At 44.0% G+C, this 26,979-nt stretch overlaps 2 protein-coding genes across 4 annotated transcripts in view; one reads left to right on the plus strand and one right to left on the minus strand.

Annotated features, from left to right (window-relative positions):
- The window catches only part of AMN (amnion associated transmembrane protein), an 82,794-nt gene extending 68,290 nt beyond the window's left edge, over nucleotides 1-14,504 (plus strand). The window contains exons 6-12 of one of the 2 annotated variants that reach the window (XM_027849330.1): nucleotides 778-915; nucleotides 1,838-1,946; nucleotides 3,511-3,593; nucleotides 5,069-5,276; nucleotides 7,437-7,617; nucleotides 12,595-12,733; nucleotides 13,619-13,802. In XM_027849330.1, the coding sequence (XP_027705131.1) occupies nucleotides 778-915; nucleotides 1,838-1,946; nucleotides 3,511-3,593; nucleotides 5,069-5,276; nucleotides 7,437-7,617; nucleotides 12,595-12,733; nucleotides 13,619-13,705 (945 nt within the window). In that variant the 3' untranslated portion in view covers nucleotides 13,706-13,802. Of the gene's footprint in view, nucleotides 1-777; nucleotides 916-1,837; nucleotides 1,947-3,510; nucleotides 3,594-5,068; nucleotides 5,277-7,436; nucleotides 7,618-12,594; nucleotides 12,734-13,618 lie in introns of both variants that reach the window. The other variant, XM_027849331.1, reaches the window with a different exon arrangement.
- Nucleotides 14,505-20,692: 6,188 nt separating this feature from the next.
- The window catches only part of CDC42BPB (CDC42 binding protein kinase beta), a 145,650-nt gene continuing 139,363 nt past the window's right edge, over nucleotides 20,693-26,979 (minus strand). For both annotated transcript variants that reach the window (XM_027849062.1, XM_027849061.1), the window contains 3 exons: nucleotides 25,049-25,154; nucleotides 24,360-24,430; nucleotides 20,693-22,421 (listed from right to left, as the gene is read on the minus strand). In XM_027849062.1, the coding sequence (XP_027704863.1) occupies nucleotides 22,290-22,421; nucleotides 24,360-24,430; nucleotides 25,049-25,154 (309 nt within the window). In that variant the 3' untranslated portion in view covers nucleotides 20,693-22,289. The remainder of the gene's footprint in view (nucleotides 22,422-24,359; nucleotides 24,431-25,048; nucleotides 25,155-26,979) is intronic.

A 26,979-nucleotide genomic window follows, 5' to 3' on the forward strand; every position in this document is an offset into this window, starting at 1 on the left:
GAGAGGAAGGGAAGCCTGAGAACTTTTGAGCTCCTGAAGGGGAGGGGGTCTAGAAGTACAGGCATGCACCCTCATCAGTGACCAGTTAATTGCACACGAAGCTCACGGCTACACTGAATTGAATATAATCAAGAGCAGTTGGAGTCATTTTTGGTTCACTGGCCCACTTAAGGATCTACTTGGACAGGAATTTTGCCATTTCCAGACTGTCGCTACTATTGGGACCTGGTGAATTTATCCTCTTTCCACTTTCTCTTTCTCCCCTGCCTCAAACTGCCTGGCAAACTATTATCTCAGTAGTTGCCTTCTCCTTTAAATAGTCTTCATTTTGAGCAAGGGTTCTAAAAGAGTAGATCATGCAATAGGGGTAGAAAAAAAGAGGACCAAGCCATGGACCGATAACCCTAGACTTAACTATAAGCTTATACTGAGTCAGAATCTGTCTATCTGTCTGTCTTTCTCTTTACCCCCCTCCTTCCCTCTGTCTTTCCCTCTTTCCCTCTCTCTTCCCCCTCTGTTCCACACCTCTCTCCCTGCTTCCCACTCTCTTTCTCTGTTTCTGTCTTTCTCTGTGTCTTTGTGTCTCTGTCTCTGTGTCTTTGTCTGTCTGTTTCTCTTCCCTTCCCTACCTCCACAAAAAGGAACTTCACTAGCTATATGACTTCAGACAACTACCTCTGTTCACTTTTCTGGGTCTCCATTTCTCCCTCTGTCAAAGGGATTATTAATATTATTGTTTACAGTAATTCTGGGGATGGGGGGGTCCTTGCCCTACAGAAGTTCAGCACAGACCGGGAGCTGGCTGCCTATCTGGCCAGCAGCACTGGGAAGTTGCAGTTCCATGGAGCTGGTTCTCTGAGGTTGGCTCCTGACCCCTGTGAGGACCCTTCGGGCTGTGAGTGTGGTAATGATGAGGTGAGCCCTGGAGCCCCCTACACTTGCCATCTCAGTGTGGAGCTGAAAGAGAACTTAGAAATCATTTAGTTCAGAAAGAACAACAAGATACACAAAATTGAATACTATATAATTATAATAGCTTTTCTTGGCCCTGGAAAAACATTGAGAAAATGTGCCTTTCCCTTCATTGCAGATGTGGGAGACTGTGGGTATGGAATATTGCACATGCAATCAGAAAAGTTCAATATATTGTTTGGTTTTGATGAGCTAGAGCGGAGTAGGTGAGGGGAGTAGCATTTGATAAATCCAGAAAGGTGGGTTGAAGGCTGATTGGGGAAGATTTGGAATGTAATGAGTAGTCCCTGATTGATTTTTGAGTCATTTAGTAGCATAGTCAGATCTGTCTTGGGAAGGTGACTCAGAGAGTATGTTCATGCTGATTTGGCTTGGGAAGACTTGGTGGGAAGACAGCCCTATAGCTGTCCAAGCGGGAAGTGATAAGAGATGGACCTGGAAGGGGATGACGATCAAAAAGAAAGGAAAGAATAACATCTAAGAATGCCTTCTCACATCGCTCAAATCCTTTCCAACCCCCATGTGACTTCTGAAATTCTTCTTGTCCTCCAAGGCTTAGCTCTGGCTCCATTTCCTTTGTGAAACTTGCCCTAATTCCCCCAGCTTGACTAGATTCCTCCCTCCTCTGAACACTCACATGCTTTGTCCTCCTCTCATGACTTTGCTCACACTACACATTATTACTCCACGGTTTTACCTGTCCACCTCTTATCCCCCCTCCTCCTGGACTAGGTTCTGAACTCCCTGGAGGCTCAAGGTCGAGGACCTTCTGTCTGTGTACCCTTCTCCCCTTCCCTACATCCACAAGCAAAGGCACGAGGGATTCTGGGTGTTTGCTGAGTGTACTTGATGAATGCCATTCCAGGTCAAGGCCTGGATCTGTGCCTTTCTGCTCCAGACCTCTGGAGGTCGCTGCCCCAAGCCTGCCTGCCAAGGAGCCCTGAAGCCCGTAGGCCAGTGCTGTGAGGTCTGTGGTAAGTGGGGGACCCTGAGATGGGGTATGACAAGGATAGCTCTTCCTAGAGCAAGAGGAAGGATATTCGCTGTCAGAGACAGAATCAACCTACAAGAATTTATTCCATGCTCGCTACGTTCTCTGGGCACTTTGCTAAGCGCTAGGGATGTCGTTCAGTCCTTCACTTATGTCCAACTGTTTGTGTCCCCATGGACCATTGCCCACCAGGCCCTTCTATCCTTCGCTATGTCTTGAAGTCTGTCCATGTTCATATTTGTTGTTTCCATGACACTATCTATCCATCTCCTCCTCTGCCGTCCCCTTTTTCTTTTGCCTTCAACCTTTCCCAACAACTTTTCCCAACCTTTCCCTTTTCCAGTGAGTCCCATCTTCTCACTATGTGGTCAAAGTATTTAAGCTTCAGCTCAGTATTTAACCTTTTGATGAAGAACCTAAATTAATTTCTCTAAATATTGACTAACTTGATCTCCTTGCTATCCAAGGGACTCTCAAAAGTCTTCTCCAGCACCACAGTTTGAAAGAATAAATTCTGCAATGCTCAGCTTTCCTTAAAGTCTAACTCTCAGAGCCATACGTTGCTAGTGGAAAAACCATAGCTTTGACCATTCAGACCTTGGTCAGCAAGGTGATATCTCTGCTTTTTAGTATACTCTCCAGATTTGCCATAGCTTTCCTTCCAAGGAGCATGCATCTTTTAATTTCATGGCTACAGTCACCATCTGCAGTGGTCCTTGAACCCAAGAATATAAAATCTGACACTGCTTCCATTTCTTCTCCCTCTATTTGCCAGGAAGTGATGGGACCAGTTGCCAAGATCTTCATTTTTTTGATGTTAAGCTTCAAGCCAGCTTTTATACTCTCCTCTTTCACCCTCATCAAGAGGCTTCTTAATTCTTCACTTTCTGCCATCAGATTGTTATCATCTGCATATCTGAGATTATTGATATTTCTCCTGGCAACCTTCATTCCAGCTTTTGATTAATCCAGCCTGACAGAACCTTATTGCCTTCAGGGAGCTTACATTCTAAGGGGGGAACAAGTTGTACATGATTAGGTATATATCAACTCCAGATCTATGAAGAGTCATTGGATCTCAGAGATGATCTAGTCCAGGGGTGGGGAACCTGCAGCCTCGAGGCCACATGTGTCCCCTCAATATAAGGAATTTTGTTCTTTGAAATTTGGATTCAGTCAAAGGGCCACACTTGAGGACCTAGAGGGCCACACATAGCCTTGAGCCTGCAGGTACCCCACCCCTGATAATCTAACTCCCTCATTACGCAGATGAAGACATTGGACTCTGTGAGGGGAAGTCCATAATCACACAGCAAATCAGGACCAGAGATGGTACAAGACCTCAGGTCTCCTGACTTCCAACCTGGGGCTTTTTCATCTCTTCAAGAGCAACCCTAGCTCTTACATACACCCTGAGATTTCTAGAAACCTGCCATGGGGACAGCTGGGGGGGCAGGCACACAGAGATGGATTGAGTGGTGGGTAAATCCCTGTGGGCTCCCCAGAGGAGGAGGGGTCCACAGTTTTCCTTTTTTCCTGTTCCTCAGGAGCCCTGCTCTTCCTCAACTACACCCAGGCCTTTGATCTCCACCAGTACAAGCAGAGGCTGTTACATACCTTCCTGGACTTGGTAGTGTGAATTTGGGGGTGAGGTGGGGCTTAGGGAGGGGGAAAGACTGCCAGGCCCCAGGCCTCTTTCCCTAGGCTCTTCCCTACTGTCCCAGGAAGCCTCTCAGGTTCCTCTGAACTAGGATGTTTAAAGAAAGTTGAGATCCAACCTCTGGGTACAATTCAGAAGAAGGCTCAGGATCCCCCATCCATCCCCTCCCCTCAGTTCATCATTTCTGAAATTCATTCCAGGGGGACTGACCCCTCTCCAGACTGGGGGAAACTTCCTTCCTCCCTCCCAGCCCTCTATGCCTTCTCTCCCCACCACCTCTTCTCCCTTTCTCCTTTTATCTCTCCTTCTCTCTTGTTCTCTCCTCTCTTTCTCTCAGTTTTTCTCCTACACTCTTCTCTCCTCTCTGTCTTCTCCAGGCAGCTAGGTGGAGTAGTGGATAGAGCACTTGGCCTGGAGTCAGGAGGAACTGAGTTCGAATCTCCCCTCAGACACTTGTTGTAACCTTGGTCAAGTCACTTAACCTCAGTCTACTTCAATTTCTTCAATTGTAAAATGGAGAAATAGTAACACTTACCTCCCAGGGTTATTGTGAGGATCAAATGAGTTGTGTGTAAGGCACTTAGCACAGTGCCTGGCATATTTGTTGTTCAATCATTCAGTCACGTCTGACTCTTTGTGACCCTAAGGACCATAGCACACCAATGCTGTCCATGGGGTTTTCTTGGCAAAGATACTGGAGCGGTTTGCCATTTCCTTCACCAGTGGATTCAGATAAACAGAGGTTAAGTGACTTGCCAGGGTCACACATCTAGTGAGTGTCTGAGGCTGCATTTGAACTTGAGTCTTCCTGACTGTAGGCTCAGCTCCCTATCCATTGAGCCATTTAGCTGCCTCAAACCTAGCATATGGTAGGTGCTTAATAAATGCTTGTCTCTTTTTTCTTCCCTCATTCCTTCCTCTCTTCAACAAAGCTATAAGGAAAGAGCGGTCAGAGATTACTTTTCATATGTTACTGACCCCTTCTTCCAGTCTTTGTTCCCTGGAGAACCTTTGGAGAGAGACGATCAAGTTTTCTGGGATCCAGCCTAAGGGCTGAGGCCCAGGCCAGGATTCGTCACCTCTTCTAACCCTTCCTGAGAGTGTCCATGCAAAAAGTTCAATGCCCTGCTTCAACAAAAGAGGACATCCTATCCACCCCAGACCACGTCACTAGGCTGTTATCCTTCACTACCAAACTTACTGCCTCTATTCCCCCAAGCTGAACCTCATTCCCTATTCAGGGAATATCCCTCTTCAGGACTCCCCCTTCTCCCCAGACTTCCAATCTGACCCTATGTCCCACATTCTCCCCCCCTCCCCAGGAACCAATCTATTCACACCTCACCCAGGCCCTCAAGCTCCCCACAGCCTAATCACTCTCTCAGAGGATAGCCTGTCCACCCTCCTCCACCCCAGGCCCTAGGCTGATCCCATGCCATCCTCAGCCCCAGGCTCCGGGGGTGCGCATGGCCATCTCAAAAGTACGCAGGACGCCCACACTGCGAGGGTCAGGGTACACAGCACGTGGGAAGCGACAGGCTGAGACCATGACCCAGATCCAGCTGGTGCTGACCGATGATGGAGCCGGGCCCGAGGCAGGAAAGGCAGCTGCAGATGTGGCCCAAGCCATCCTCACTGATGTGGCTGAGCAAGGTACGGGCCCCACTGTCCTCCCTCCCCACCCCCTGCCCCACCTGCCCTGTCCTTCTGGGTCCAGAGGGGCATCAGAGCAGTCTCCCTGTAGTACTGACTTTCCCAATTCATAGCTTCATTTCAGCGACTCTCCCAATCCTTCCTCCACCAGCAAGCTTTCTCATGACTCCTCATAAGTGCTGAGGGGCTCTTTACAGTTTCCAAAGAACTTTCTCAATCACTGGGGTCTCACAACATTCCTCAGAGAAAGGTAAGACAGGTATTATTATTCCCATTTTACAGAGGAGAAAACTGAGGCTCAGAGCAGGAAAGCAACATAGTGACAAGTGACACTTGGTTGTCTGGAGCTACCTATATCCAGGTCATCTTCCTTGGGCACCAGCTCCTAGTATTAGAGCCAGTCTCCTAGGAGACTTTGCCTTCAGGCCCAGGGTTTTCATTTTTCACTTTATTATTAACCTTCTTTGACCATTATGACCTAAGTCAGGAACCTGGAGTCTCCTGGCCTCAGCCTCTGAGCCTGCTGGGCTCCCTGGGCTCTGAGATATATTCCCGCCCTTCCTCCAGTTAGAGGCAGCTAAGTAGTGCAGTAGATAAGAGTGTTGAACCTCAAATCAGGAAGATCTAGTTCTAATCCTGCCTTAGACACTTATTAGCTGGGTGATCTTAGGCAAGTCACTTGAACACTCTGGGCCTCAGTTTCATCATCTATAAAATGGGGGATAATACTAGCACCTTCCTTACAGGGTTGTTATGAGGGTCAAATAAGATAATTCATTTAAAGCTCTTTGCAAACCTTAAAACATGATATAGATGCTAGCTATTAATTACCATTTCCCTCTTGTACTATGATCCATTCCTCTTTCTCTTGATGGATCATAGATCTGGAGCTGGGCGGGACCTAAAGGTCATTCAGTCCAGCCCCCTCATTTATCACCACAACACCCCTACCCTGGAGATAGGTGCTATTATTATTTCCACTTTATAAATGAGGAACTTGAGGTAAGATGATAATTGAGTCTGAGGATGTTGATGAGATTTCTCAGGGAGTGAGTGAAGAAAGGAGAGAAGAGGGCCCAGAAGGGAGCCCTGGGGGTCCCCCACTCTTACAGGCATAAGGCATGAATGACAATCCCAAGAAAGAGACTGGAGAGGCATAGTTAAATGAGAGGAGAACCAGGACAACCCAAAAGATAAAGGAGAAGAGAGCATCCAGGAAGACGAAGTGGTCAATAGTGACCAGTGCTGAGTGGTCAAGAAGGCTCAGGACTGAGAAAAGGCCATTAGGGGATTGGTGGTAGCCTTAAAGATCTGTTTCAGAAGTCAAGAATTTGAGAAGTGAATGGAAAATGAGAGCGCAATGGCGGTCGCAATGATCAGGAAAGACTTCACAAAGAAGATGGGATTGAAAATGGACCTTGAATAATGAGCATCTTCTTCCCCACACCTTGGAAGATCAAAGAGAGTGACCCAGATTGGAGGCAAAACAGACTAAGGGCTTGTGTACTGATGAAGCCTCAAGATAGTTATGGGACAGAGACCCTCTCTATCAATGTCACTAGCTCAGTTAGTGGTAGGCCAATGGGAGATGCGCCTGACATACATAGTAGGGGTTAATAAATATGTATTGATTGATTGATTGATTGGCCCTCCACCCTCTGACCTACATAGAGTTCAACCATTCAGTGACAGGGGTGGAGACACTGGATTCCACACAAGAGGAGGGCTTTGAGCAGCCTTCTGAAGATACAGAGTGACCTGCTCTGCTCTGGATTCACTGGGCACTCCAGAATCTTCACACAGCAGCTCATTCTAGAACACAGCATGCCAGAGCTGAAAGAATCTTAAGATTAAGAGAATGTAGGATATCAAAGTCAGAAGGAGCCATGAAAGGCAGGAGAATAAAGGGAGGGGGCTGCCAGAGAAGAATGTCCAGCTGCCATCCTTGGAGTAGGACAGTTCCCCAGAAGCCTAGATGGATTCCTCTCTAAACAGAAGAACATCCTTACCAGACATAGGACCCCTAGTGCTCAGGGGTAGTCCCAGTTCTTTAGTGATCTCTCTTCCTGGTAGTCAGGGAAGACTTCCTGGATGAGGAGGGCATGGTATGTAGGGAGCCCTTTTTCATCTGGCATGTCCTGTTTCTACTCTCCTCTTCAGGGGCAGCCTTTGGACTCCTGCGGGGGGATGTGCAGTATTCAGGCAGCACTGGCTCCACAGCTGGGCTGACCAGAGTGAGCCTGACCTCAGGGCTGGTGACTGGCATGGCTATTGCCTTGGCCCTGGGGCTGATGGCTCTGCTTGGGGGTCTTCTGCTCCTTCACTGGACTGGATGGGTCAGGTAAGGATGGGTCCCACCAGTGGGGCTATCTGCTCATCCCATATCAGTCTTTCCTAAGGATATAGGAAGAAGTAAGAACCAGGGTCCTGCCCTCAAGGAACTCCCAGTCTAGGGGAGATGGAAAAAGAATAGACCTGGGCTCTGTCTTAAGGAAGTTCACAGTCTAAGGAGAAACAGCCCACCCTACAGAGACAATTAAGTATCATATGACATATGATGAAATGTCATGCACAGATATCAGGGCTGTTGAGGCTCTGAGAGGAGGGAGGTCCCTGAGGGCTGGAGCTACCAAGGAACACTTGCTAAAAGGAGAAACTTGTAAGTCACATAGGTTTGAAGTGGGCAGAAAGGAAGGGGCAGGACATTCCAGGCCAGAAAAGCAATGGAGCCTGGAGTGGGTCTGGTGTGTCCTGGAGATGAAGAGACCAGTTCGGTTGGAGCAGAAGAAGCATGTGTGAGAGTGAGCCTCCAGAGATGAAGCGGGAAAGGTAGATTGGCCAAACTGTGGAGGGTCCTCAACATCTGACTAGAAAAATTGTATTTCACCCTATAAGCCAGAGGTGTCATCCATTTTGAGTATCAAGACCCCTTTTTAATGTCAAGAAACATCATGGATGCTCCCACATAGAAAAACAGTCACTGCCTGCTCTCAGGGAGCTTACATTCAACTGGAAAAGGGAGAATCTTGCATGTAGTAGGCAAGAGGGTACAACTATTAAGTTGAACACATAACACAGAAAAGTAGATCCACAATAATTTGAGGAGGGACAGTGTACTAACTAATAATATAAGGACAGTACCTTAGTCTGAAGTCTTTGGTCTTGCCTAGATGAGAAACCCTTATCAGGCTTTCTTAACTAGCAATTCTGAGATAATTCCTTCAATTAAATCTGATTTTTCCCCTTACCAAAGGGATAGCCACTTTTTTGGCCAGGGGTATAGGATAGAAAATTCAGGAGGAAAATTCCTTTTTCCCTGAGGAAAGAATTAGGAGGGAAGAGAGGTTGGACAACAGACAGTCCCCCATAAAGGTGGTACTTCGGTTGGGCCTCAAAGGAAGCCAGAGATAAGGAAAGAGAGTTCATTCAAGGCATGGGGGACAGCCGGTGAAGGGCACAAAGAATATAGGATGCCAAGTTTGGGGAACATCAAGTACGCTGGTTTGGTTGAGACTTTGGATATATGGAATGATTATTGTGGAACACCAAGGGCCCGGTTGAGATTAGATGACATAGATTTGTGGCTGACCTTGTCAGCATGACTGTGGTACTTTAGCAGTATGAATACAAAGGAGAAGGCAGATGGTGGGGGCTTGGAACGGTGGGAGCCACAGCTGGATGAAGTTGTAAGGGATTTGAGAAGAGTGGACAGTATACCCTAGAACTGGTTAGGAAAGTAAGCCCAATCAACGAGAAGAATTTATTAAATGCCCACCATTGCCAAGCACTGTGCTAAGCAAAGGGAATACAAAGATAATAGTGAAATGGTGCCTGCCCTCAAGGAGTTTATAATCTGGGAAGACAACATAAACATGTATAAGTATATACATTTTTTAAAATTTTAGCTTTTTTTTTTTTTTTTTTTTGATAAGGCAATCAGGATTAAGTGTCTTCCCCAGGGTCACATAGCTGGTAAATGTCAAGTGTCTGAAGCCGGATTTGAACTAAGGTCCTCCTGACTCCAAGGCCAGAGCTCTATCCACTGTGCCACCTAGCTACCCCAACATGTATAAGTATAGGTAATATAGTATACACTCATACACATACACAACATATATAAAAAAATAGTATAAGGTAGCTTTGGGAAGGAGGGCTTTCGCAGCTATGAGGACTGGGAAATGGACTTGAGGGCCAGGAAGAAAATATCTGTTTTAGGAGTGAGAGGTGATAGAGAGTTGTGCTATTAGCATAGGACCATAGGGTCATTTTAGGTAGAAGACCTCAGAAGTCATCTAGTGCAGGGCTTCTTAAACTTTTTTCACTTACAACCCCTTTTTGTGTGTAGGCAGCATTAGTTGGTGTTGTGTGGCCTGCGGGCATGCACAGTGCAAAGTGTGCATACTTTGTGTTCAGAACCAAGGCTGCAGTGACATGGACAAGCACTGCCAGAAACACCTTGGATTCATTACACATTTGATGTTTTATTAATTTTTGGTTATCGTGCATTCAGAAACCTTTTACTGTTGCCAAATTTTTCATGACCCCATATGGGTTGTGACCCACAGCTTAATAACTGCTGATTTTCTAGTGCAACTCTCCCTCCCTCCACTTTTTTTTTTTTAACAAATGAAGAAAATGAGGCCTAAATAGGTTAAGTTACTTGCCCAAGATCAAGGTAGTAAATGGCGTAGCTAGGATTCAAATTCTAAGATTAGATTAAATGGAAGTGTCTTTTACTAATTATGTTAGCATCTTTATACATTTGAAAAAATAGCAATGCAATCTATGTTTGAGACATTCTCTCAGTTTTATAGAAGGTATAGTTGCTTATTTGTGGAGTGGAAGAAAATTCTATATTCAGGGCTTTAGGCACTGCCTGCCAGAAACAATTTTGTTAACTTAGATTAAACTAATTCTAAACATTGCTGCTTAGAGACAGGTCCAAATACTGGCAGAGTTATTTCCCATTTTCCCTTCCCCTCCACCTCCGTATCCCCAGGGCCTTTGAAAAATCTCTCACACAAGCCATTTTTGGAATTATGATTTATAATCTCAAACAACAGACAAAACTCCAGTTAAGACTTAGCCAAGGGTCAGAGCTTAGTAAAAGTCTCTGAACAGTAGTCATTTTTGGTGTCTGCATGCTGGGCATGGTGGCGCGTGCCTGAGAATCTCTGCTCCTGGGGAGGTTGAGGCTGGAGGATCTCTTGAGCTGCAGTGGGGTTGGAGGTAGGGATATGGTCTGGCTCAGGTCACACCATAGAGCAAATAAAAAGTTTGGGGCAGCTTTTGTGCTGATCAGATTGGGTGTGGGCCCATAAGTGGCCTTTGCATGTCCAACCTGGGTGAGATAGGGATGCTTAGTCTTTTAAAAAATTTAGAATGTCTGAACTCCCCAGGGAATCGTTCTCCTGAAACCATTCATTTCTTCTTTGAACACTTTTTAAATGGCGGAAGGTGACCATTGGCCAAAGAACTCAAGAGATACTTCCATTAACTGAAGCCACAGAGACGTCTTCCTTCTCGTAATCTGATCATTGCTCCAATGTGGTCAAAGCACAAAAAAAGAAGAGGCATTTTTTAGGGGATCAGTCAAGGGTTTCTTACCCTTGTACAATCACCCTCCCCCTAATTCTTTCAGGGAGAAAGGAGTTTCTCCCTAGGTTTTCTACCCAAATTCCTCAAAGAAAGTGATTATCTTTTGATAAGGGAGGAAACCAGATTTAGTTGAGGGTATTATCTTGGAATAATATAGTAAATATTTAATAAATACTTAACTATTTAAAATTTAATAAATATTTAACTATTAATTATTTATTATTAACAAATATTTAACTATTTAATAAATAGTTAAGACAGATAAGAATTTTCATCTAGGTAAGACTAAGGGCTTCAGATTAAAAGACTATTCTTGGGGCAACTAGGTGGTGCAGTGGATAAAGCACTGGCCCTGAAGTCAGGAGGACTCGAGTTCAAATCTGGCCTCAGATATATGATATTTTTCCTAGCTGTGTGACTCTGGGCAAGTCACAACCCCAATCACCTCACCAAAACAAAAAAAAATACTGTTCTTAAATTATTCTGCAATATGTGACCTAAATAGGGAAGGGAGGAAAGGGCTCAATATGCTCCCATTATTCTTGGACCCTTGACCTCCATGACCTCCCAGGAATCCTTGGTCCACAAACTTCAAAACCATTGCTTTAGGTAATAGGGAGCGACTGAAGTTTTTGAGCAGTAGAGTAACATAGCCAGAGTCACACATTAGGAAGGTGGCTAGTAGTATGTGTAGTGTGGATGAGGGTTGGAATGGGGTAGTCATTTTTCCAGAGTGAACCCACTGGATTTGGAATGATCAGAAGGCCTTTCAAAAGTTAAGTGACTTACCCAAGGTCACTGAGTAGTGATGGTGATGAAGGGGACCTCAGGAATGAACTTGCTGAAAGATTCGATTCCTGGTCTTAGAATAAGCCTGGAATAGCAGTAAGTACATGAGCCTTAGGAAACAGTGAGGATAAGGCAGAGAGACTCAAGGGAAACGAGACATTTCCTTTCCCACTCAATTCACACCTATATAGGCTGTGTTGTATAGCTTACAACATGATTACAGGGTACAGGAGCTTTCCCATCTAGGTACAGTGATTTCTCACTTTGGGGTAGCTAGGTAGTGAAGTGGCTAGAGTGCCCTCAGACACTAACTGTTATCACCCTAGGCAGTCATTCAAATGCTTTTATCCTCAGTTTCCATATCTGCGAAATGGGGATAATAATAGCACCTTACATAGGGTTGTTATGAGGATGAAATGAGATGACATAGGTAAAATATTTTGCAAAATTTAAAGCACTAAACAAATGCGTGCTATTATTATTTCCATGTCTCTTCCTACTGTCTCCATCTTCACTTCCCCAAAGAATGAAGGGTGGAAAGGGCAGAGGATTTTGAGATGATAGGACCTGGGTTTGGATCCTGGCTCTTTCCTTTTTAATCAGAGGAACTTTGGAGCTGACCTTTCCCTTTCTGGACCTCAATTCCTTCATCTGTAAAATGAAAGGTGTCTGACGAGATAAGACTTCTTCTTCTAGCTACTAATTCTTTAATTATCTGTATCTTACAAAAGAGGAAACTGAGGTTCAGAGAAGGACAAGGCCTGCCCAGGGTCAGGCATCCAATGAGTCACAGAGTTGAAGTCTGCCTCTCTGGTGTCCCTGGTTCTTATTGCTGGAGGACACTGAGTTGGGCAGGGGGGTCACGAGGGCCCCTGCAAGCATCCTCTTTTTCCAGGCTCATCTGACATTCAATGTTCTTCTTGGCTTACAGGCTGTGGCCTCTGCCGATCCCCACTCTGTGGCAGAGATCAGAACCTGCATCAGATCAAGGGAACCAAAGCTTCGACAACCCCATTTTCGGCAATCCGGTCCCTCCCTCCGTTCTGGACCCCGGCCCTGCCGTGGAAGCGGTGAGCAGATGTTTCCACAGTGAATTACATGGTCATGTAACTTCAAAGAATAAGAGAACAGAGGTCAAGTCTCTAGTCGCCGAAGGTTTGGGGGAAACCCAGAAGTTATTGGTGGTCAGATTTAGGAGGAAGTCACAGGTCATCCCATGTCTAGGAGAGTCAAACTTGGGAGTCACTGAGGACCACGTAGCTGGGAATCAGCCCTGGAAATAACGGGTGGCCCCTTCCAGGTCTGCCTCCCTTCTCCTTGCCCTGGGCCCCAGATCAGTGTTTTGGATAGAGATGGGATTGTGGAGAGACTGTTCTGATCTTTGGCAGGGAACCATCGGATTTCTCTCCATTCTCCTTTACCCCAATCTCATTCCCCTTCATCCAAAACTTCCAGGGTGAAGGGGGCGGGAGGTAGTTCTGCCCTACTTTCTTGGACGGTGTCTCTAGCCACAAGGCTGGGTCACTGAGGTCATGGTGTCTGGCCAAGAATTTTGGTTTCTGAACAGCTGGGAAGGAAGTGAGGTTGTCCTTGAGGCCCTGGGGGGAAGCGATGGGTTGTGGAGAAGAGATAGAGATTACCAGAGGATGGCGGTGCTAAGTGCCTCTGTGGTCCCCGTCACCCACGGCTTTTTCCACCCCGCCCCCGCCCCTTGTTGTCTCTCTGTCTGGGTGAGTGGGTGGGCGTCCCTTTCTCTGACTCTGTTTTCTGTCTCTGTGTCTCTCTGGGATTGTCTCTTATTTGTTTCTCTGTGTACGGCTCTGTCTCTCTCCCAGTATCTGTTATCTTTCTACATCCTTGTGTCTTCCTGTTTCTCCTTCCTCTTACTCTTTCTGCACTTCCCTCTGTTTCTCTCCCCCTTCATCTCTTCCTCTCTTGGTCTCTCTTACCCTTAGGTTTCAGAAGACGCCTCTTCTCCAACGAGCCCCAGCAGGGATAGTGGCAGCTACTTCACTAATCCCTTGTTTGAAGCAGATGTCTAAGGCCCTCCCACCTTTGGCCCTTGGTTCCGTGAGACCCTGGGACCCTGGCCTGTGTGGGGAGGAGGGAACAACTGAGCTGATGGCAGCCGTTTTCTGTCTCTTGCCTCGTCTCCACCATGACACCTAGCCCAGGGCTCTCCCCACCCCAACCCCGACAACCTGAGTTTCTCTGGATGGATGGATGGATGAGTAGGATGTCTCCCATGATGATGAACTACCCTTCATTCATCTTTCCCCAGCATAGGGCACCGTCCATGCACTTTCCTAACAGGGCACACCACAAAGCATGTCTTAAAATAGAAGCCAGGCCTCCCAGCTTTCAGACCAAGCCATCCAGTCTTCCATGAGTCCAGCATCCCTTGATTTGGTTCCCTCAGCCCAGGGTACACCCCTGGTTGCCCCTCATCTCCATGTAGTAGATAGCTATCAATTTTTTCCCCACAGGAATTACTTCTTTTTCTCTCTCAACCTTGACTGAATATTGAGAAATCTGAGTTCAAGTTCTGACGCTGACTCACTGTGTGTCTTCCTTTCTCTGGGCCTCAGTTTCCTCCTCTGCAAAATGATCTTTGTTTCCCTCCAGCTCTGATGGTGGCTCAGAGTTCCCAGGGAAGAAACTACATCAAGGGAGTGTGACCCATCCTTCAACCAATGGAGCGGGGGAGGGCCAGGGACAGGGAAAGAGACTTCTGCCTGGAGGTGCCCTGCAGACAGATGGTGGGGGCAGTGCTAGCCTTGCCATTATCCAGGGAAGGGCTAGAGAAAGAATCAGAGCTGGCCTTTTTCAATAAAAAATGTCTGATTGGCAACACAGTTTGATATTTTCTGAATACTGAGGAAGAGTTAGCTGGAGGGCTAAGTCACTTCTCCCTGGTTCTGTTCTACCAAAAGGGTGGTCATAAAAATAATACCAAAACTTTATTAAGTAGAGAAGTCATGATGTCCTCAGAGAGTAGGCTGTTTCTAGCAATTCAAATCGAGTCAGAAAGACCTGGGTTCAAATCTTATTTCAGATGCTTACTAGCTATAACCTTGGACAAGTCACTTAACCTCTGTTTGCTTCCGTTTTCTCATCTGTAATGGGGGGGGTGTTTTTTCAGAACTTTTGAGGTTCATTCCAGCTCTAAATCTATGATCTTATTATCTGGGGCAGGTGGGGGGCGCAGTGAATAGAGTGCTGGGGCTGAAGTCAGGAAGGCTTTTTCTGGGTTCAAATCTGGCCTCAGACACTTAACTAACTGTGTGACCTTGGGCAAGTCACTTAACCCTATTTGCCTCAGTTTTCTCATCTTTAAAATGAGCTGGAGAAGGAAATGGCAAAAGGAAATCTAGTATCTTTACCAACAAAACCCCAAATAGGGTCATGAAGAATTGGACATAACTGAACATCAAATGATCTTTCCCATACCTCAGAATGTAGGTCGTCTACTTGAGTTACCATGGCCATAAAATGCATCTTCTGGTGACCTGCCCTGGGATGGCAGTGACAGGAGGCAATAGTGCAGGCTGTAGTCAAACCCATACCTCAAGCCTTGCTAGCAAGGTAAGCAGTGGCTCTCCTCACTGAACCCTTGAGAATTCAGGGTTCCCTCTAGGTTACCCCAGTAGAGAAGACAGATTCACCTCTTTTTCCTTTTCCATCAGGGTTACTAGGATCGTAAGCCAAGTGAATGAATGTGTGTATGTGTGTGTGTGTGTGTGTGTGTGTGTGCATATGTGTGACCTTAGGCAAGTCTTTTTTCTTCTCTGGGTCTCAGTTTCCTCCTCTGTAAAATGAAGAGGTTGAATCACATAATCTTTGTTTCCCTTCCAGATGATGAAGAAATATTTCCTTTTAGGGCTGGGGGGAATGTACCCCCCCCCCCAAACCCCATGTTGTCTCTGCTGTGGATGTGTATGTTTACCTGATATTCAGTAATGAATTTGACAATCTCTTATGCAAACCTTCTGGACAAGATGGAGCAAAGTGAGTTGGAGAGGAGGTGGGTTGGAACGTAGAACATTTCAGCAGATTCCAAAGTGGTTGAAGAATGAATCTAAAAAGCGATGATTAGTGGATCCATTCCGACCTGGAGGGGGTCTCCATTGAAGTACCCAAGAGAGTAGTATAATTCTTTGGTTTACAAAGGCTTTCATACTCTTCTCATTTGATGATATGGAGAATGTGGAGTATGTCTCATTTTTCAGAAGAGGGAATCGTAATCCCCGTTCCATCAAATGTGAGATAAAAGGAGGGCTCATATGGCCCCAGATAAATCTTGGGTAGGTGACAAATGGTGAGAATAATTGTTGAATTTGGGGGTTTCCTGTTTCTGTACTTGAGGCCAGAGGCTGAGCAAGGACCAGAAGGAAGGGGACTGGACAAGAGGGATGAATTCTTAGCGAATTGGCTCCTAAGATTCATGCGCTCCCTGCCCCATGTTCCCAGTGCTGATAGTGATCAATAAGGCTGGCAGCTGGCCACAGCTGGCTCCATGGTGGTCCTGAATCTTTGGTGTTGATCCTAGTAAGCTCTTAACTCTTAGATATATTTTTTGGAAACAAGATAGATATACATTTGTGTTATGTGTGTGTGTGGGAGGGTGGAGAAAAGAAAATCTGGTGGTATGATAGAATTCTGATTTTTCTGAAGTGATAAGAAGTCTATATTTTTTAATATTTCCTGGGATTTCCCCTGGTCAAGGAGAAAAATAAGTCAACAAGTATTCATTAAGCACTTACTATGTGCTGGGCTCAAGAAAGACAAGAAAAAACTTACCTTGCCCTCTATGAGCTAACATTCTGATAACATACAACATACAAATAACTAGATATATGCAGTGTAGAAGGAAAGCAATATGAGAAGAGAAAGCATTAGCAGTTGGGAGACCAGATAAAGCCTCCTGAAGGAGGTGGGGGTGTCAAAATTGAGTCAGAACTGGGAGGGTAATGAATTATGTCCATTTTGGGCACCTCTCCAAAATGGAGACCACAGAAGGAACTCACCAAAAAGAGAAGGAGCCTACAATGGAGTGGGTGGGTAGATTGCTTTACTAGGAGTGTAATGTAATGGGATTTGGCACATGCCCTGACCACCTAAAATTGAGGCACTCATATGGGAGATGCCAAAGACCTACTTCTGGGAGACTGAAGAAATGGCTCATGTGGTCACACTATTTGGCTTACCAGGTGGTTAAAAGAAGCCTCTTTGCATTGTCCATGTAGATGGAGCTGGTTGTGTCTTTAACTCTGTCTGACTGAGGCAGTTTCTCTCTTCTTGCCTGGTTCAGGGACAAAGGACTCATTTTCCTACATTAAGTGGCACCATATGGTAAGCTGAGAAAGGGCTTGAGGTCCACTTCTCCCTCCCCTAAGATGATGTGGTCTGAGAAACATGATTGGGTTTTTGATGTTTCATTTGTCCTTTTCAGTTCTAGGTTAAGGGAGTAGAATCCCTGCCCCAGGAAGCTATAGGGACGTTGGGGGCCAGATACTGAAACTAGCTCAGCTGGGAAGCCAGGGTCCTGGGACACAAGGCAGGTGGAGGGATTTGAATTTGGTACAACTAATACTATGTAGGAATTGAGCTAAATTCAGTTAGGCTAGTTCCACTCCCCTCCCCAGAGACTGAGATCTTGGGGTAACATGTTGGGAGAAGGAAAATTTGTATGTCATCATTCCTTTGAAGAAAATATTCTTTTGTAAAAGATAATCTGTGGCTAAAAGGGACTGAGATTCTTGGAGCCCTAAAATTTGGGGGGGTGTCAGTGGAGTCTCTAACCAGCAGACTCCCCCAACCCCTTCAGAGTACTGGAGGTTACTGGTGAGAGGGTGGTGGTGAAATGTAACACACCTGGCCCTCAGACAGTGGGGACCAGAGACTCATTGGAAGCAATGGGAAACAACTAGAACTCATTAAGGGGGAGGAGGTGTGACATGGTCAGACCTACATTTAAAAAAAGACCTTGACAGCTCAGTGGAAGATGGAATGGAATAAGGAGGGATTGGAGACAGAAAAACCAGTTAGAAAGATATTGGAATACCCCAGGCACAAGGCGTGAGAGGCTGCATGAGTGGAGAAAAGCGGATGCAGGAGACGTGAAAGTAGAAACCAGAGTCAGCAACTACTAGATCTTTGAGGTGAGCCTGAGGAGTAGAGGATGATGCAGAGATTGTCAGCCCGGGTAACTAGGAGGTGGATGGTGCCTTTGACAGCTATAGGGAAGGTAGGAAGAGGGAAAGGTTTTTTTGGGGGGGTAAGATAATGAATTCTCTTTTGAACTTGAGTTTGAGGAGCCTGTAGGACATGCAGTTTGAGATGTTCAATAGGCAGCTGGTTATTTGTGACTAATTGCACAGAAGAGATCCTAGGGCTATATATACAGGGTGTCCCAGAAGTCTGGGTGCTGTTTTAAGCTATTGAAGTTTAAAGCTGCTCCCCCCTCCCCACTCACCCCCACGGACTCCAGTTTTTCCCTATTGTCTTTAATTAGTCTCTGGTCACCACTGTCCGAGGGCCAGGCGTGTTATATTTCACCTCCAACCACCCTAGCGTTCTCTAGTACCCTGAGACAGATTGATGGAATATGCCACCGTTAAAAGGCTCCACTGACTTTTCCCTTAATTTTAGGGGTCCAAGTTCCTTTTAGCCACTTAGATTATCTTTTACAAAAGGATATTTACTTCAAAGGGATAACAACAAACTACTTTCAAGCTATTAAAACTAAACCTGCACCAAGACTTTTGGGAATCCTTGCGTAGACTTGCACTACAATTCCACCTCACCATAGTTGGCCAGACCCAGACCCCACCACTGCATGGCCATAGTTATGCTTTGCATCTCTTCTCCTTGTTTTCCCACCTTTTGCTGTTGTTCAGTCACATCTGACTCTACAGGACCCCATTTGGTTTCCTCAGCAAATACTGGACTGATTTGCCATTTCCTTTGCCAACTCATTTTACAGATGAGGAAACTTAAGGCATACAGGATTAAGTGACTTGCCTAGGGTCACACAGCTAGTGTCTGAGGCCAGATTTGAACTGGTGAAGTTGAGTCTTTCTGATTCCAGGTCTGGCTCTCCATCCACTGTGCCAGAGAGCTGCCCTTTCCACCTTTAACACTGTCTTAAGACTACCTTCCCCGACTACCGTTACTTCCTTGACCAGAACACATTTCTGGGGTCACTTCCCTTATTATGTGTTGTTTCCTCTTATTAACATGCAAACTCCTTAAAGGCAGGGGCGGTCTTGATTTTTCCTTTTTGTATTCCCAACATTTACCATATCATAAGTGCCTAAAAGTGCATTTGCATTCATTCATTCACTCACTCAGACTTGGCTTTGGAAATTTCAGTCAAGGCTTAGATTTGGAAACTTTAGGGCCCCTTAGTCTGAGCCTAGAGATGAGGGATGTTTTCTGTTTTCATGTTTCTTGGGTTGATGTGGCCAAAACAGTCATTCCCTTTGCCCAGGGCCGTAGCAATAGACCTCTTCGCTGTTAACAAGGCTTAGACCTAAACAAGACACAGTCCTCACAGAAAACCTTCCCAGAGCTCACGTTCTTCTGGCTCAGGGTCATTTCCAAATCACAATGAGGCATCAGAAGTGTAGTTTTCTTCTACCTGCTTATCAGATGGCCTTTCTCTTGCGTATTCTTTGAAGAAATTTATTCATTCTAATGGGGGAGACCACACAGGTAGGGGAATAGTGGCTAGGGAAGTGTTTTGGTTTGGCATACCACAGGGATGAGCTGGAGCCACTTGAATGGACACACTTCCGGAAACACTGGTAGTATTGATTAAATTACTATTCCGTGAGTAAGAAATGAAAAGCAGGGGCCAGGGTACCTGGCAAGGTTTAGTGTGGTTAGGAGTCTAGGCCTGACTCCAGTAGGCTCTCTGCACTCAGGCCAGCCCAGTCCAGTCCTAGAGTGGTGTTCTGAAACTGAACAGCTTGGTTGTTCTGGAGGACGTTCTCTGACATTCCACTTAGAAGGGTATAGGTACAGCACCCTTTTCCTGAATGTTCCTTGTAGCCTAGTGAAGCCTATAGAGCCCTTCTCAGAATAATGTTTTTAAAGGCATAAAATACATAGTACTAGAAATCAATTACATTCAAATTGTTATCGACTCCATGGACCCCAGGGGCTCAGCAGTCTTCCCCCCACTTCCCACCAACTACTCTTTTGGACTTCTTTGGAATCCTGCTCCCACAGTATGCTGTCTTCCCTGCTAAGACTATAAGTTCCTTTGAGGAGAGGGGCTGTGTTTTTATTTTTATCCCCAGCATGATTTTCTACTGCGCTGTCTAAAGGTGGCTATCTTTGTTGGTAGAGGAATTATTCAAATTAACAGGAACCTTGAATAAATTAAATGTTTGGAAACCTTAAAGTGTATTAGAAACCAAAGGTAGGACTTTTTTTTTTTAAGGAGGTATTTGTAGAAGGGGTGTGAATTTCCTATTATTTTCAAATATTTTCCAAAGTCTCTTTCCAGCATTCGAAATCTGTTTAAGTTTCCACCGCAGTCAGATCTCTTTCAACTCCAGAACAGAACAGAGACTACCAGGTTCATCTCTTACCAAATATTTTCTTTTAAAATAAGAAGCCAGATACTTCTTTACAAAGTAATGAATAATGAATCTTCCCAGTTCTCTGAGATGGGATTCTTTGCTATCTTCAGTATAGAGTAGTGATCTTGAAGTAATTTAACCTAAAGTCTGGTTCCTCACTTTGGAAAAACAATCTCTCTTAATGTCAGTTTCTTTATCATCAAAATGGGGATAATAGTATTTGCACTACTTACCTCAAAGAATTCTTGTAAGGAAAATACTTCTAAAACCTTAACTTTTTACAGAAATATGAACTACTTTTCTAAATGCAGACCAGAATTTCTTGCAGGGTGAATTCATTAGGCAACTCAGGTATGATATACCCTGCAAATAGTAGGGGCTTAGTAAATGTCTGTTGAGTTCATGCAGTAGGTTTTTATGTCAAGACAGACCACTATGAACTTTAAAACCTCCCTCTTCTGCTTTATTGACAAGTAAATTGTTCAAAAATGTTCTCACAGTTCAATAATTACAAAGACTCAGACTTACATTAAAAAAGTAAAAACCAGATTCCCCCCCACCCCCCAAAGCAGTAGTGTCCAGCTCCAAAGGAGCCCCTTTATGGAGAATCTGAAGAGAGAGCCAGTACTGTCTGTCAGACACTTAATGTTACAGGACTAAATGTGGACTAGAACACTCAATTTCAACTAAAAACAAGTGCACATCATAAACAGTGTTTTGGGGGGGAAAAGCCAGTGGTGTCGCATTATTAGCCCATTAAAACCAAATCTTCAATAAGTGACATCCAACTGTCATATTGGGGTAAAAGGCACACTAACAGGTCAATGAAAAACTGGACATGCCAGCCACGGGATTAATTACAAGCTTTTAATGAGATGAGGTCACAAATATGGTCACTAAATGGAGAATATAAGGAAGTGTGAGATTAAATAGCCACACAAAACACCACAACTGCACATGGGCCATAGGAAGTCTTTAGGAGGGTGCTGTGTGTTTTTCTACATGATCAATACTTGTTTAGTAATCATGGGGTCTCCATGCAGGTGAAAGATGATAAATGAGAAGAGCTGCTCTCTCTCATTTCTAAGCTGTTCTCATTTGACCCTTGTAAGGAACCACGAACACAGATGCTTCATCTGTGGGTGTTCACTGGGTGTTCATACACACACATTCACAAATACATATGTATATGTGTGTAAGAGAGCACTACTCCTCCAAAAAAAAGGAAGTGAGAAATAAAGGATAAAAATTTTCACAACAGTATTTCTGACATCTTTAAAGTCCTGATCAGTGCCAATGAGGATGAAATAAAAAGGTAGCAGGGTAAAAAGGGGAAGGGGGGAGATGTTACTGGTAACAGTTCTATATACATGACTAAAAAGTTGGTAGAAAGATGTTTCTGCAGCTGAATACATAATGGCTAAATGAGTTGAAAGGCCACAAATTAACCTTAGCTTTCTTTTGACTTCATGATTCTAGTGATGCTGGGAACAATGTACAGTTTCCTATTATTTTCCTAAAGTTTTAGGAAAGAGTTACAGAAAAAAGGGAAAAGTATATTTATCTGAGGATGTAACAGGTCCTTTGTGTGTATTTCCTATGCAAAGGTCTTTATTTTGTCTAAAAGGATTTCCAGCTAATGAGACATTACATCATTCTATAGAAAAATAATATTGTCAATACTGTTTAGCATCCACACTACCAGTATTTTCCCCTCTATTTCTTTCTTGGCAGAAGAGATTATTTATTGGTTTTCTTTAATGGTTATATGTAACAGATTTATATCACAGCTGTGCAGAAATGAATACATCTTAACTATCGCAACTGCCCAACGTTGCAAAAAAAGTGATTATTATTGTAATAATAATTTGTTTTCATTTCCATTTTCTTATCTACAATCTGGATATTTATTTTCTTGTGCAACACTAGTGACTGAGTATCAGTCTTGGCATTCAGGTGACATGCCTGCTCCGCCTGCTTTGAATACTCGGTGCAGTGCTGGGAACGTGGAACTGAAGCACTGGAGGCTGGAGTGTTAGGCATCACAGGTTGATTGATCTAGTCCATCTAGAGTAAGTTGATTTCTGTGTGGAGAATTGGGGCTGGGGGGACCACTCGGATTGGAGCTGTTTGATGGAGTAGAGTGTTTGGTGGAATCAGAATCCGGCTGTTAAAAGAGAGGAAATGATAATGAATATTCCCAAAGACAATCTTCCATGTTTTTATATATACAATGCCTTCTACCAAAGAATTTCAAACTTTAGACCTCCAATTCTAGGCTAAATGGTGAACTTCGAACTTACTTGTCTAGCGAATGGGCACAGGAGCTCAAAGCTATCACAAATTGTGAACAACAGGACCCCACCCAAAAGCTGAAAAGGTAGATAGTTTAAGTTCTGGCCCTGCTGCTCCAGCAGTGGGGAACCTGCAGCCTCAAGGTCACTTGTGGCCCTCTAGGCCGCGGGTTCCTCACCCTGGGCTTAGACTATCTATGTGACTGTGGGGACATTGCTTCATAAGGGATTGTAGGATTGTGAATTGGGAAAAAATCCTGGAGATCATCTAATCCAAACCCTTCATTTTATGGGTATGGAAACTGCTCTGAGGAGCTAGGGTGAAGTCTAGTTTTATCCTTTCAAAACCAATGCTTTTTCTTGAGCTTACTTAGCTTTGGGGAACTCACACCAAGTTGGAAGCATGTTTATAATTACTGGGGAGTAAAGGAATGAACCACAGGTGAACAAGATTCCTGAAGACAACCTTGTCAAGTGGCGCATGCTAGATATGTAATCAGATCCAGATCCCTGCGCGGCTGCTAACTACCTGTGGGACTTGGAGATGACTTAATCTTTCTGGGTGTCTGTTTCCTCCTCTGTAAAATGAAGGACTGGACTAGATGGTACTTATGGTCATCCAGCTCAAGATCCATGGTTTTATGATTTCTAACCAGCCATAAGACCACAAAACAATTAATTAGTCACTGAAAAATACAGCTGAGTTCACACCATGCTAGCCTGACAATTCAACGACTAACAGGGTGGAAGAGGGGGAATCTGCTTGTAGGTCCCTAAAAAAAAAAATCACTATTTTGTTATTATTTTGTATCAAGTTTTTCCCACTGTGAAGGCAGGCAGGATTCATGGCCATAGATTCCATCTATCTCTTCCTTCTTCCCCCAATAATCAGAAACCTGGAAAACACTGAGAAATTCACTCCACGAGTACTTGTGACAAGCAACCTTAGCACAATGAATGAAGTGACTATTATTCCCCATTACAGTTCAGTAAATTCAGTGCTTCCAGGCTCACACCCACTTGTCTTCAAAAGAGACACAGAATTTGAGTAGTAATGGACCCCAACCAACCTGAAAAGGAGCCTCTGTATCATCAGCCTCTGCTTGGAGACTTGACTTAACCTCCCAGTGCCCTAAGCACCTCTCTAAGACTGAAAGTTACAGGAGAGTTGCCAGTCTACATTAGTAGAAGGGATTTCTTTCCTGGAAATTCCTTCTACCAATGAAAGCACAGGTCTAGAATGTTATAGAATATTAATGCCCTGTAAAAAGTCGGAAGGTTTATATGAAGTGATGAAAAACGTAGAAACAAAAGAATATACATATTTATATGAAGAATGAAAAATGTAGAAACAAAAGAATATACATATTTACTACACCCATGTAAATAAAGACAAACATTAAACAGGAACACAATCTGTAATAAAACATATTTGACAGCTTTGTTTCTATCGTGTTGAAAATTAATATGCACAGCTTTTATTTCTTTTAATCAGTAAAATAGTAAGAGCATGGTAATACACACAAAAATTTACATTCACTTTATGTTTTGTTGAATCATTTCCTTTTGTCTCACTTGTTTTTCTTTCTGCTTTTGTTACTGTTCATATTTGAATAAGCATAGCTGAAAATTAAAACAAAACTGATAAAAATATTAACCCACCTCCCAAAAGCTTTGCTGCTACTTTGGGAAAGGGGTGGGTGTGAGTGAATAAACTTTTTGCTTATGACCTAAATGTCTTTCTTCTTAAGAAATAACTTCTAGTATTTATATAGTATGGAAAAATTTTGGTTTGACAAGACAAATTTTACCTCTTTGTCAAAATCCTGGTCAGGATCAGACATACTTCTTAAAGGTATGGTCACTCCCAGTTCACTGCCACCTACAAGAAAAATAAAGTTTATAACTCAACTAAAAATTAAAACATTACATTAAGTCCTTTGTATTTCTCTTGCCCCTTTCCTCCCACAGTGCTCATGGACAAAATAACAGGTAGGTGCACAATTAATGTTTATTCATACAACCCACATTTATTAAGTGCCTTATTAAGTCCACAGACATGATACCCCATTCTCTCAACTCCGAGCATTTTCTCTGGCTGTTGCTCATGCCTGGAATCATCTCTGTCTCTTGGCTTCCTTCAAATATCAGATAAAATCTCACTTTCTACAGGAAGCCTTTCCCAGACCCCTCTTGATTCTAGTGCTTTCCCTCTGTTAATATTTCCCATTTATCCTGTTTAAAGTATATATTTATTTGCTTGTTATTTTCCCCGTTACACTGTAAGTTCCTTGAGGGCAGGGACTGTCTTCTGCTTCTCTTTGTATTCCCAGTGCTTAGCATGACACCTGGCACACAGTAAACACTTAATAAATGCTTACTGATTGACTGTCTGCTGTGCAATGCACTGTCGGAAATACAAAGGTAATAGATGGTTTCTGCCCTCAAGGAATTAAATCTAGTAGATAATTCCTAAGATTATCTAGATTGCAATTTGTACCTGAAGAGGGCCATGAAACGTAGGTCTTACTTCTTGATTGTGGTTGCCGGGAGAGGTTGGCTGGGGAAGGGCCAGCCTTTTCTTCTTGTGAGGAAGGCAATACGCTCTATATTTGAAAATGCAACATTAAAACATATGTACAACCAAATGCCCACATCATAATCATTATGGCCTTTTTTAATGAGATAAGGATTGTGGGTCAGGGACAATAAATGACATAAAGCTCAATCTGGGAAAATGTTTAAGATTGTCTTTACTAGGCAAACAAATAATTTCCCACAAAAAAATTGGAAGATGATTTTTTGCAGCAAAAGAAGCTAAAGTAGACTTTAAAACACTATGTAAATATGCAGTTATCACCACCAGTGGCATCACATCTAGGTACTACCTAAATCCTCAGGCTATTGTGGTCAGTCACCTCCAAGAGTGGTCATAAGGAAAGCCATTTTATAAACCTCAAAGCACCACAAAAATGGAAGCTAGTCTTTCATATCCACCCAGTCTGTGTTTCTTATTCATGTCCTCCCATTAATCTTCCACAAGGGGTTCATCCAGAATGATGGAGCCACTCCTATGCCTCCTGATAGTGTACGGATAGCAATGGAACACACAGGTTAGCTCTTGATCTCACTAGGTTAACTGATGGACACAGCATATAACTAGTATTTTAATTACAGAAAACATGCGTGCTTTTATTAAAAGAGGGTAGTAAAAGGATACACCACTATCCTCTCATGTTATTTAGGACTCAATACTTGGCACATATTTTATTTTGTGAGTAAAAGTCAGGAGGGGAAAATCTAAGTATAGATGTCCTGAACAAACTGGTTAACAACAGCACAAGACTATACTAGCTTCCACCTCCTCATCTACAAATCAGCCCTCAATCACTTTCATTCTGGATTCTAAGCTCATCAATTGACAGAAGCTACTCTCTTAATTGTTAATTATAATACATCTTTCTCAGTCCTCATCCTTCTTGATCTCCCTTATAGGTTTTGGTATCCTCTAACCCCTCCCCCCGCCCCCCTCCCCCAAAGAAAGTAAACTCCTTGAGGGAAAATGGTTTCATTTTTTTAAACCTTTATATTCCTGACACCAAGTCAGAATTTTTCACTGAACTGGATACCTCACCCACCCCTTCTTCTAGATACTCTCTTTCCCTTTGGCTTTTGTGATGTTGCTTTCTCATTTTCTCTCTACCTTTCTAACCACTTCTCGGCCTCTCCTTCTGGATCACCACCTGGGTTAAATTATCCTTAAATTATCTAATATCTATTTATCTATTTACATATTATATGCTGCAGAACAGTAAGCTCCTTGAAGGCTAGGATGCTCTAATTTGAGCTGTCTCTGGTGTCTACTGAGCAGAGTGGTACATTGGCAGAGCCAGCCTCAGAGTCAAGAAGGCCAAGAATCAAGTGCAACCAGCCTCTGTCCCATCCTGGCTTTGTGACCTGGGCAAGTTACTTAGCCTCTAAGTCCCCAAACAATTCTCTTAAGAATTTAAGGTCTAGAGTAGCTGTCCCTCTACAGTGCTAGAAGGAGTTTCCTCAACAGGAGTTTCCTACACCAATGAAATCACAGGTTTGGAAGCCCCCACTATCCCTCACCCTTCCAAACCCTCATACCAGTGCCTGGCCAAGTGCCATACACACAGAAGACATTTAGTAAATACTTGGGTTGAATAGTTTTCTTCTTCATTATCACTGAGACATACACATATTAAGTCCTTACATTTTTCACAGTGCTTTCCTCAAAATAATGCTGGGAGTGGACAGTTTGAGCATTATTCTCTCAGCTCTAAAGCCACCTGGGAGGGGTTGGGCCTGGGAGGCAATGGGACTAATCAGGGTTACACAGCCACTGAGGAGGAGAACCAGGATTTGTAGGCAGGTCTCTGGGCCCCAGTCCATGACCTGCCTCTTCTC

The sequence above is a fragment of the Vombatus ursinus genome, unplaced genomic scaffold, assembly GCF_900497805.2.
Source record: "Vombatus ursinus unplaced genomic scaffold, bare-nosed wombat genome assembly UNPS02007284.1, whole genome shotgun sequence".
NCBI classification, from domain to species: domain Eukaryota; kingdom Metazoa; phylum Chordata; class Mammalia; order Diprotodontia; family Vombatidae; genus Vombatus; species Vombatus ursinus.